The sequence below is a fragment of the Labeo rohita genome, chromosome 10 (genome assembly GCF_022985175.1).
Source record: "Labeo rohita strain BAU-BD-2019 chromosome 10, IGBB_LRoh.1.0, whole genome shotgun sequence".
Taxonomy (NCBI): domain Eukaryota; kingdom Metazoa; phylum Chordata; class Actinopteri; order Cypriniformes; family Cyprinidae; genus Labeo; species Labeo rohita.
In genome coordinates this window covers 26,392,056-26,405,208 of record NC_066878.1, presented here as the reverse complement: position 1 = coordinate 26,405,208, position 13,153 = coordinate 26,392,056, and the positions used below count along the sequence as shown (strand labels likewise).

Sequence of the window (13,153 nt, the reverse complement as noted above, 5' to 3'; positions counted from 1 at the left end):
TTTGAGATATCAACCTCAAATTTGGAACACAACTTGTTTAGATTTATGACTTTGATTTTCTAGCAAGTTTAGAGTTCAATATGTTTCATAAAATATATATTTTATATAAAATATTGTTCATAAAGCATTTTTACATAAACGTGAACCTCAATAACTTTTTTTTTTGTTTCACTTTTTAAACTTTTTCTACTTCTTTAAAATGAGAATTAAGTCTGTGCTTCGTAGCTTCAAATTTTTATGGGAGTTTTTTGACATGGACATTTCTGTCCACTAAGGACCTATGTGTAACTTTTTTAATTGACGCACAAGGGTTGATAAATGTTTATTATGTAAATATATATATATATTTTTGCATTGAAAAAAAGATAGTTTTTGGTTTGTATATGCTGTAATTTATATTTATTTATTTATCAAATTAAATTCATCATAAATTAATGGAATCACAAATACTACAATTGTGTATTAATCCTTTTACTATTTAAAAATTGCAATTTTTGCTTTTATTTATTTATTTGTGTGTGTGTGTGTGTGTGTGTGTCAAGAATTTTGGGCTTATATGTTTAAATGCTATTAGAAATGCTTTATTTTATTTATGCAGAATGTAGTTTTTTTCTCAACACATAGAAAGGAACTTTTCTCAAGATTCTTTCTCCACAAATTTTCCACAAAGATTCTTTTTCATAATTCTTTTTTTTAATGCAAAATATAATTTATTCTGTCTTTTTACATTTGTTTCTCTTTCTCAAAATATTTTTGCATAATTTTTGAAAGATTCTGGTTTGTTGCATCTTTTTATCTCACATTTCTTGCAATTCTTAGAAAGAGTTTTGAGATATAAAACTTATTTTCTCAGAACTGTAAGATATAATCTTGCAGTTGCAAGTGATAAATCCATAATTGTGGCATATAATATTGCAATTGTGAGAAAAAAGTCATAATTGTGAGATAAAAAGTAATTTTTATCATAAAAAGTATTGCCTTTTTTATTTTTTATTATGTGGCAGAAACAAGCTTCCTTAGGTTTATGTGGTCTTTTCTCAGCAGAATCTGAAAAGTACATTTTTTCTCCATTTAATCTGACTGCTGTGTCAGAGATAAAATCCCAGTTATATTGTTCCTGTGTTTTGTTTTTTTTCCCCCCAAGTAAATAGTGTGATGCATTTATGTATTTACATTTCATGTTTTGCTCCCTCTTTCAACTTTGGTTAATGTGTTTGGTTTGGAGCTCAGAGTGCAACGTTATCAGTGTTCGGTGTGTTTATTTGTTTGGGATTTCCTTGGCCTTTGATTGCATGTACGTGTGTTTCCTCTAGTCATTGTGGGAGTTTTTGTACTTGTTGCACAACTTACACTTGTTTAGCCTGTGTTCATGATTGCATTTAAATACCATGTTTTTTGGACATGCACCATGGCAGTGCCATAGTATTCTTGGAGTAGCATGCAAATACCAATTTGATAAATAATTCAGTAGTATTGTATATCTCAAAGGGTCATGCCTTTTACCATATAGAGCCGTTTTAACCTACTTATTGTTTGCATTCACAGAAGAATGTCAAACGCTTGTAAAATTGCTGGTTAACAATACGCCGTGACTCAAGACCGTGCTTGTCAAGCAGATGCCTCAGTGCTGGTGTTGTGTTGGAAGCGCAGGCGCCGTAAACCAAAAGCCGCTGCTCCATGTGTCGCATCTTTGTCTCTATTTTTGAGTAGCTATGGAAACGGGGAGGGTCTGTGCCGCCGCCGTTCGGGGGGTTTCAGACATCTGGACCGTTTCCAGCAGAAACCAGAAGGGAAGTGGCTTTTCCGTTGTGTTTAGTCATTAAAACACGCTCAAGTCCCACTGAGACTGACCTGATAACCTGACCATTAAGGTGACAGAGCTTTCTACCTTTGTACTGTGACACTGAGCTTTTAGCGTCTAAGTGAAATTCAAAATAAAAAAAAAAAGTATATTTTGCATTTAAAAATAGCCTTTTAAGGGTTATGATTGTTTTTAAGATATTTTATTATAGGTCATTCTCAGGACTTTAATATGTTTTTTTTTTTTCAATCACAAATTAAAGGTAAAACTATTAAGTACAACAAAATACTATCATAATGTATTTATAATATATTTAAATAATAATTTTAATAATTAATTAATTATTTTCCCCTCATTTTTTTTGACATGATGTGTTTCACTGTCTTGAAAAAGGCTTCATTTATTCATTCTTTATGCAAAATATTTTTTCTTTTCTTTTGATTTTGAAGAGAAATATTCTTAAAATTCTTTCTCTACAAATTTTCTCAAGGTTCTTTCTCTGAGTTTTCTTAGGCTTCTTTTTCTATGAATTTTCTCAAGATTCTTTGTGAATTTCTCAAGGTTCTTTTTCTTTGAATTTTCTCAAGATTCTTTCTCTATGTACTTTCTCAAGATTTTTTCTCTATAAACTTTCTCAAGATTCTTTATTTACCAATTTTTTCAAGATTCTTTCTCTATGAATTTTCTCTACAAACTTTTTTCTACGAATTGTCTTAAGATTCTTTATCTACGATTTTTTTCTAGATTCTTTCTCTACAGATTTTCTCAAGCTTCGTCTACAAATTTTCTCAAGGTTCCTTTTCTATGAATTTTCTCAATAATCTTTCTCTAAGAATTTTTCTACCCATTTTTCTCAAGATTTCTTTGCTACAAATTTTCTCAAGATTCTTTCTCTACGAATGTTCTCTACGAACTTTCTCAAGGTTCTTAATCTATGAATTTTCTCAAGATTCTATATCTGTGAATTTTCTCAAGGTTATTTTTATACAATTTTTGTCAAGAATCTGTCTCAAGGAATTTTTTCTAACAGTTTTTTTCAAGATTTCTAAAATTATTTTTTTAAGACTCTTTCTCTGCGAAATTTTCTCTACGAACTTTCTCAAGATTCTTTATCTATGATTTTTTTCTAGATTCTTTCTCCACAAATTTTCTCAAGATTCGTCTACAAGTTTTCTTAAGGTTCTTTTTCTATAAATTTTCTCAATAATTTTTTCAACAAATTTTCTTAAGATTCTTTTTTTAATCATTTTTAATTGTCATGAAAAAAAGGCTTAATTTTTCCAATATACAATTTCTTATTTATTTCACTAGAGTTTACAAGACAGATTTTTTTTCTTAATAAATTCTCAAGATTCTTTCTCAGTAATGTTGGGCTTAATTTGTCCAATTGTTATGAAAAGGCTTCATTTTCATTATACAGAATGTATTATTTTTTCTTTCTCTGGAGTTTTTTTTTTTTCAAAGAATTTAAGCCATTTAATTGTCATGAAAAACATTTGGGGTGAAATGTGACCTGGTCGTGTTCCATCAGGTTTCATCAGATTCACCCATTTAGGCTCTTTCAGGTCACTGGGGGAGTGAAGGAACATCTGCTGATGGACACACACACACACACACACACACACACCAGCGGTCAGTGGCGCAGCAGCAGATGGTCTGCTCTCGTTAATAGTGACCCCGTTGCTATGGGAACAGCAGGTCATGTCATGGGAGTTAATTGTTTGAAAGAATGTCTTAAATGATCAAACCTCCAGAATCTCACACAGATCTGAGTAAACCTGTCAAGAACAAGTCCGGGTCATATTTCACCCGCAAATCACACGTTTTAAGACCATTACCATTTTTGTCATTGTTTTCCAGGCAATTAAGCACATTTTCCAATTGATTTATTGCCGTAGTGTTTGATTTGAGACATTAGTGTAATATTAGTGTATCAGACACACACTTCTGCTTTCATTAAACAAATGTTTACACTCTCAGTCTTCAGTAGTTCATCTTACTGATGGTCTGAAATCGATGCAAAAGGCCTCGTTTCACCACAGATCAATCTTTTTTATTATTAGATCTCAGTCTCAGCAATTATTAACTAATTGAGATAAAAATATAAATTATTCTTTCTTTCTCTTGAGTTTGAAAAGAGAGAGATTTTTCTCCACAAATTTACTCACAACTCAGATAGTCTGCAATTATTAACAGAGATTATGTTCAGAAGACCATATTACAATATTTATCATACTACTTTTGCAAGATGTAGTATGTATAATTTTATAATAATATTTTATAATTTGTAGTATTTATTTTTTATGTACACTACAAGTTAAAAGTTTGGAATAATCTATTTATTTTATTTTATTTTGTGTTTTTGAAAGAAGTCTGTTCTGCTCACAAGGCTGCATTTATTTAATCAAAAATCAAGTAAAAACAGTAATATTGTGTAAAAAAAAAAAAAAAATACAATTTAAAGTAATTGCTTTGTAGTATGTTTTATATATGTAATTTATTCCTGTGATGGCAATACTGAATTTTAGCTATATTATATTATATTATATTTCACTATATTATATTATATTATATTATATTATATTATATTATATTATATTATATTATATTTACTATTTATTGTGGATTTTATTATATTTATATTTATTTTATGATTAATTACATATGTCTGTTTTTATATTGTACATACATGTTGTATTCCTATTGTATTTTTATTATATTTTCATTACATATGATATTTTTTCATATTATAGATAAATGGATATTCCTGTGATATACCAAATTTCAGCATCCAGTATTACTTAATTACATTATTAGTATTATTATTATTATTATTATTATTATTATTGAAGTAATATAATATAATGAATTATATACAAAATTATATTCGATTTTTATGCATTTCTTAATTATATAATCAATAATACAATACTAAATATGCAAATAAATTATAAAATAAAAAAAAATTATAAAATTTATCAAACATAAACAAATTAAATTCATAATATTAATCATTATTAATTAGATGAATAATATCAAATATTATAATATAAATAAAATACATAAATATTATGTAAAATATGTTATTATGATAAAAATAAAAAAGTAATATAATACAATAATGCCAATGATTAATTAGCTTAATATAAAATATTGTAAAATAAATAAAATGCACAAGTAATATGTAAAATATGTTACTATAATAAAAATAGAATAATAAAGTTATATATTATAATAAATCTTCAGTCAAAAGTTACAATATATATGGCACAGTAAAAAAAAAAATAAATAAATAAGCAAAGTTCAGATATTTGAACATTTTCTTTCTCCTTATTATCAGATATTCCTTGTCTTTATTTGGATTTAAAATGCATTGCATGGCTTTAACATTTCTTGTAATACCATCTAAAAATGCTGTAAAGGGTTTTTTCCTCCCATAAATCCGTTATTAGTGTACACTTGATAATGCATTTGAACACTAATCTGCTGCGGCTTTGTTATCAGCATTTCTGTCCGCCTGAAGTAAGCAGACGCAGGCATTAAGTTTCACTCTTTGCGCAGGAAAGCTTTGCCCGTTTTTATCTACAGTAGGTGGAAAAAGTGCCGGTGCCAAGCAGCGTTTCTCAACACAAGGAAACCCATTTCCTATCTATTCATTTCACTCTTCCCTGTTATTTTAACATTCCCACCCTGAGCAGCGCAAAAAGTCTTATCGGGAAGAGAGATACGGCAGGAATGCGGAGGGCACGGCTGGAGACGGCCGTGTGTTTGCGGTTTGTCGTGTTCAGCTCTCGTCCCGCTGGGCGTTTGGGACTTGAATTACGACACTGACATCAGAGGTCACACACAATGGGGGGTTTTTCCCTGGTAAGGCCGTACCTGTGTTCGCTCTGCGTGTTCAGCTTTGATGGATATTTGGCCATCGGCTACCGGCAGTGTGGGAACATGAGCGTCTTAAACGTACATGCATCATCTGTGAGCGCTGATCTCTTCTATTCAGTGTCCACAGAAAAAACTATTTATAGAAGAACGTCCTTTATAAACATAAATTCACCATAGTTGAAATATCATGCAGTTTTGCAAACAGTTAAGTTGATTTTATGCCTGTAGTATTTTAAAAGAGAATGTTATTGCTCACATTTTGCTCGTTTCCGGCTAATTGAGTTTTCAGTTAAGTCCATTAACGTCTTCATTATTTAATGTACGTTTGAAACAATCTGCCATGAAAAGAAGTTTTTATTACATTCACCGTTTAAAAGTTAATATTTCAAACATTTTTATAATGTAATTTAGTCCTTTGATGTCAATACCAAATTTGAAGCAGCCAGTATTATATTATATTATATTATATTACATTATATCACATTATATCACATTATATTGTATTATATTATATTATATTATATTATATATATTACATTATATATATTTTATAATTTTTTATATATAAATTTCTTATTATATTTGTACTTTTTTTATTATTTAAAAAAAGTATTATAGTATTATTATTAATGAATTATATATATATATATATATATATATATATAATTTTATGAATATTATAATATTTTATATTATTAATATAATTAATGTTAATAATAACTATTATTAATTTATTATATTTTTATGAGTTCTTTATATATATATATATATATTCTTTATATATATATATATATGTGTGTGTGTGTGTGTGTGTGTGTGTGAATATGAATCTTATTAATATAATATTTGATAATATTAGTATAATTAATGTTAATAATAATTATTATAATTTATTATATTTTTATGAGTTCTTTTTAGATTTTAGAAATTATATAAATTGTATATATATGAATTTTATTAATATTATAATATTTGATAATATTATCATAGTTAGTGTTAATAATAATAATTATTAATTTATTATATTTTAAATGATAAAAAACATTAATAATTATTATTAATTAACATTATATTAATAGAAAATATTTTAATCAAAATAAAATTCACAATAAAAATGTCAAATATTGATAAATAAATAAGAATAATTAATAAGAAAATTATTATAAATTATTTTTTTCTAAAAATAGAGGAAAGTATACAGTATATAAGCCACAGTTTAAGAAATGAAAGTAAAGTTCAGATATTAAGATATTTTGTTCTTCCTGATTAATGGATAGAGTTGATTTCTTTGTATTTTGATTTAAAATGCATTGCACGGCTTTAACATTTTTCCTAATGCCATGTAATTTTTTTTTTTTTTTTTTCTTTTTCTACAACTAAATTTGAAGTAGAAACATAATTATATCAATAAAAATTTTATATAAAAACTATAAATTTACCTGTGTTTTACTGTGTTTTTAAGTCCTGATGATAAAATAAATTTAATTAAATAAAAACTTTAATTTCAGTTTTGTTAAAAAATACATTTTCATGCACTTCTCATTTATTCTTAAAGAGTTTTCTCAGCATTCTGTCTCAGAGATTTTCTTGTTTAGAGCCATAAAATAAATCTCAGCTCAGATCATTTGATGAGAAATGTTTGCGATCATGAGATCTTTCATATTGCAGATTTTTGTATATCTGGAAATTCTAAGACGTTTTTAAGACACGTGTGAGATCACCGGGGTCTTTTCCCCTGCAAGAAACCTCTCTGTTTGCTCTCCATGTAATTGTATTGCTGTCTAGTTTTTTATTGAAAGAGATCTTGTGTGTGATTTCTCAGTCCTGTGGGTTTGCTGCTGTATATAGTGTTTCAGACGTGAAGTTCATTGTGTTTCACCCTGCAGCGTGTAACAGGAGCGATCATGACATACGTCCCTTTGTGTGTTTTATGTGTGTGTGTTCTTACAGCAAACACACACACACTTGCTCCCAGCGGGCAGAAGCTCCTGCAGGTTTCCTCTGTGTCATCTGAGCTGACGTGTGTCATATGTCTGAGCTGCAGTTGCACAACTATCCGCAGAGATGTCACATAAACACTGAAGATTTATTACTGTAGTAAATCTTTTATAGGTGGTATCATACTTGTTGCATGAATTTACTAGCACTGGGACGCTTGTATTAAAGCCATACACTACCGTTAAAAACTTGGTGGTTGGTACAATTTTTTTTCTGTGGTTGTTTTTAAAAAGAAGTCTCTTGCATGCTCACCAAGGCTGCATTTATTTGATTAAAAATACAGTAAAAACGGAAAAAATATGAAATATTATTACAATTTAAATTAGCTGTTTTCTGTGTGAATGTTTTGTAAAATGTAATTTATTTCTGCAATCAAAGCTGAATTTTCAGCATCATTACTCCAGTCTTCAGTGTCACATGATCCTTCAGAAATCATTCTAATATGCTGATTTGCTTCTAGCAAATGCATAAATATCTAAATATACACTACTTTTAAAAACTTTGAGGTCACTGTTCATTAAAGATGCATTAAATTAATCAAAAGTGGCAGTAAAGACATTTATAATGTTGCAAAAATTGCTGTTCTTTTTAACTTTTTGTTCATCAAAGAATCCTACAAAAATAAATCATATCGTGGGTTTCACAAAACATTGATAATATAGCATTGATGATAATCAGAAATGTTTTTTAGCAGCAAATCAGCATATTAGAGTGATTTCTGAAGCATCATGTGATACTAAAGACTGAAGTAATGATGCTGAAAATTCAGCTGCGCATCACAGAAATAAATTACATTTTAACTGGTACTGTGACGATCCCTGCACGTTCATTTTGGGAGCGTGGTGACTGGTTGCTCCGCCTACAATTTAATCTGATGGGCGGTTCATTGGCTGCACCTGATGCCGGCTGGGACGTTCTTTTAAAAAAGATTGATAGACTTGTTAGCAGGGGGGGACTTGGATTTGAGGCTTTGTTTGAGTTTCTCCTCCTTTTGGGTTTGTTTGTTTGATTTAGATTTTGCTTTGGCTTTGGTTTCGTTTTGGTTCCCCGTTTTGTTTATGTCTTGGATTTTGCTTTGTACATTTTTGACACAGCAACAACACATTATACATTCATTCAGACACCCCGCATTACGCACTGATGAAACTGACACTTACAAAAACATTGTTTTTATTTTATTATTCTCCTATTTTTGAAATTAATTGTTGACTAATAAAGTCTTTCCTTTTGAGCTCAGTCATAGTCGTGTGTGTGTCCCTTTTGTTGCTTCCCTCTGAGCCAGGGGTTGTAACAAAGTGGGGGCTCGTCCTCGTTTTTCGTTAAATATGATCATTTAATTTGTTTGGGACACACAAATAATTTGTCTATTTAGTCACTGTCCAAAGCCACCAAATTGGTAAGTACATCTGCAATGTTGTTTTTTTGAACGTGGGTTTCCCTGGTAGGTGTAGCGGCGTGTTTCCTTCGAGACGTGTCCGGGGATTTTGGTGTGGCTTTAGTGCATAAGTACCCCCCACCAGTAGTTGCATGAAGACTAGGATTGAGGTAGATAGAAATTTTGGGAAAATAGGTAGCGGGAAGCTCTCGTTATTTGTTTGCACAGTGTAATTTATGCCAATTTGTTTATTAAATCACCGTCTTTTGAAATTTTGGAACGGTGCACTAAAGAACAATTGTTAAAAATTGCTGAATATTGTAAGATAGTGATTAAAGATAAAAGAGTTGGTAGAGAAAATCTCGTGTTAACTTTAAAATCTGAACTTGTTGGAAAAGGCTTTTTAAAGGGGTTATCGGATGCTAAGTTCACTTTTTCATGTAGTTTGAACATTAATGTGTGTTGTCAGTGTATGTACAAATCTACCCTATAATGATAAAAATCAATGCAGTGGTTTTTAATTAATCTGTAAAAATAATATCCCCTTTTTCAAATCGAGCCATTCTCAGATGCCTGTTGTTGTGGTGTCACACACACAGAGGCCGCTCCCACCATAGTTGATTGACATGAGCGTCTTACCTCAGATCAGCTGTAACAGTCCAGCCTCTTCGTTTCAATGCCAGAGCAGGGATGTAAGTTAAACAAGAATATCTCCGATTGAGCGATTGAGGTGTTGTGTTGCTGGATGTAATAATGAACATAGTGGTTGTCATTTACTCCCGACATCTGAGCCGCTGAAGATGCAGTGGATTACACTTATTTGTGAAGGGAATGTGCCTCCTGATCAACATATATCCGTCTGTGTTCACGCAAATCATTCATGATCCAGCTTCACTTACAGCAGAAGTGAGTATAAGCGTTTTTTAATGAATCTTTGTGATTGCCTTTCCTCATAATGTGCTAGTTAGCAAGTTTAGCAGCTAAACGTGGCTAAAATAAACATGCTCGTCACTCCACAGAGAAAAGAGAGGGGCGGGGCGAGCAGAGCTCATTTGCATTTAAAGCAGCCTCGACCAGAATGAGATGATTTTTGCAGAGCTGATTTTGTCAAGGTAAAAAAGGTGTTGTTTTACAACACTATTGAGAATTTTTAACCAAAGTATATTAGAGACTTTCCATTAAGACCCTAAAGAATCATATCAACGTGGAAAATGGGCATCCAATGACCTCTTTAAAGATCAGTATGGAATCTGTAGCAGGTGCAACTAATTTACAGCCCAATTTGTCCTTTGAACAGCAGAAGGAGTTGTTGCTCTTGCAGATGGAGCACAAGAAGTTAAAGCAACTTTCTGAGGAAAGTAAACAGGCTTTGGAAAAAGCGAAGTTGTAAATGGAAGTCCTCAAACTTAGCCATATGAAAGAGGGTAAGTTACCTGGTTCTGGTTCTTTTTCCTTAACTTCAAATTTAAAACTAGTTCCAAAGTTCAATGAGGACGATCCAGATACTTTTTTTTACTCTTTTTGAACGCATGGCAAAATTGAGAAATTGGTCAGGTAATAATTGTGTTGCACTGCTACAATGCGTTTTAACTGGTAAGGTACAAGTAGCTTTTTCTTCTATGTCGGTCGATGATTGTGAGGATTATGATAAAGTGAAGTCTGTCACTTTAAAAGCATACAAATGCATACCAGAGGCATATAGGCAACGATTTCATTTGCAGGAAAAAGAGCAGGTGCAAACTCATCTAGAAATTGCGAGGGATTTAAGAAAAAATTTTAATCGTTGGTGCACAGCAGCAGATATTAAAACACTGGACAAAGTCTGTAACTCATAAGGGTGTGACGGCCTTTGGTGTGGGTTCACATCACATCTGGGTATGTGAGTGATAATCTCTTATGTCAGGTAAAGGTCACCTCAGCATGTCTTGACAGAAGTATCAAACAACTGTAGGAGATTCAAAGCAATATTCACCAACGAGTTAAAGATCGTCTGATGGATTAATCACTGTGTTTCCTTTATCTGACCTCCTTTTACTTCTATTTACTTACTCATTCTAAGCTTTATTGGCATTAGCGGTTTGTTTTCATGCTGTAACCGGTGTGTGAACGAGTCATTTATTATAGGTGCGGTTTGTGGTTGAAAGTAACCCGTCAAGCAGCGTATTAAATCAGAACAAAGCCACAAACGCTCCTCTCACTTTCGGGAGAGATGCAGTGCAGTCAAGCTTGTAATTTTAAAGCAATAGTTAATCCAAAAATGAATGTTTGCTGAAAATCTACTCAGCCTCAGGTCATCCTAGATGTAGATGAGTTTGTTCCTTCGTCAGAGTTGGAGAAATGTAGCATTGCATCACCAAAGGATGTGAATGGGTGCCATCAGAATGAGAATCAAAACAGCTAATAAAAACATCACAATAATCCACAAGTAATCCACACCACTCCAGTTTATTAGTTAACAAAAGGTTTGTGTTTGTAAGAAACAAGTCTGTCATTAAAATGTTTTTAGCTTCAAACCATTGCTTCCGGCTAAAATACAAGTCTATAATCCATAATCGTTTTGTCTGAAAAAGGAGAGGAATCTTCACAGATCAAGCACATTTACAAGCCAAAACAGCCCAAATATGTGGGTGGATTTTGATGTGAGAGACAACAGGCATTTTTCACTGGAGGTAGCATTATTATGGATTATGGACTTATATTTTAGCTGGAAGCAATGGTTTGAAGTTTAAAACATCTTAATGATAAATTTGTTTTTTACAAACACATAACTTTTATCTTCTCAAGATGTTATTTGATGCACTGGAGTGGTGTGGATTGCTTGTGCATTATTGTGATGTTTTTATCAGCTTTTTGTACTCTCATTCTGACGGCACCCATTCACATCCATTGGTGAGCAAGTGACGGAATGCTTAATTTCTCCAAATCTGCTGAAGAAATAAACTCGTATGCAGGTATTACATGAGACATTTTCAGCAAATGTTCTTTTTAAAGTTGTTTGCGATCTGAAAACAGCATATTCATAATGAGATTTCTAATGCATATTTCACATTCCTTCACAGAAATCAACCAAAGGCTCTGTAGTGCTGGACTATGTGTTCAGTCATGTGAACCTCGCCGAAACAGAGTATTTTGGCCTTCGCTATTGTGACCGCAGTCATCAAACGGTGAGTTCTTGAAGATTTTATCCCATGTCAGCTCTTAAAGAAACAGTTCATCCCAAAAATTATGATTCTGGCAGCATTTGCTTACCCTCATGTCATTTAAAACCTGTATGGTACAACATAAAAGCTTTTAAAAACACACTCAAAAGGACAGTCCATCTGATTTTTCAAAAATTCCATATTTTTAAGCATGTTGGTAATCAAACAGTTTTGGTTCCCATTGACTTCCATTGTACCTCTGTCCAAATAATGGAAGCCAATGGGCGCCAAAACTGTTTGGTTATAGGCATTCTTCGAATTAAGAGAGAAAAATGAAAGTCAAACAGGTTTGGAATGACGTGAGGGCGAGTTCATTTTTAGGTGAACTGTTCCTTTAAGGAAGTTTGCTAAGACATTAACTGGTCATAAGGTCCTGAGGGTCGTGTCTGAAGTAAAGGGTGGTTAGGGTTACCCAGAGGCCAAATTTTGGGTAAGGCAAAGTGCAGCATTGTGAAAGAGTCATTACCTCATACGCCCGACCGAAGACAGAGGTGTTTCCCACAATGCCTTGCGGGCCCTGTCCTATGAGATTGGATTTATTGCTGAGCATGCAATGGGCGAGAGGCACGCCGCAACTTACATTTACACAAATCTGTCAACTCTATGAGCGGTTATTACAGAAAAAAGAGACAGGAGATAAAAATCCCTCCTCAAAATGGGTGTAATTTACACAGTAGTGTGTTTTTTCTGCTGTGTGGGTGTGTTTTACATGCGCTCTTGACTCATAGAGGGTTCATCTAATTGTAAGGTGCGAAGAATTCCTTCGGCAGAGACATTTTTAGCATGCTGTTATAGATTTGAAATAAAACATCTGTCCACATCCATAGTGGGAGAAACTGCTTTCTTGTTTTGCACTAGTTATTTACATTTCTGGGCAAAAATTTAAGCAGCTTGTTT

General features: G+C 32.0%; 1 protein-coding gene across 2 annotated transcripts in view; it reads left to right on the top strand.

The window, feature by feature from the left end:
- epb41l4a (erythrocyte membrane protein band 4.1 like 4A) overlaps window positions 1–13,153 on the top strand; it is a 75,681-nt gene that overhangs the window by 9,891 nt on the left and 52,637 nt on the right. The window contains exon 2 of one of the 2 annotated variants that reach the window (XM_051121576.1): window positions 12,116–12,220. The exons of the other annotated variant lie outside the window; for it this stretch is intronic. Within the exon in view, the coding sequence (XP_050977533.1) occupies window positions 12,116–12,220 (105 nt within the window). The remainder of the gene's footprint in view (window positions 1–12,115; window positions 12,221–13,153) is intronic. 2 annotated transcript variants of the gene reach the window in all.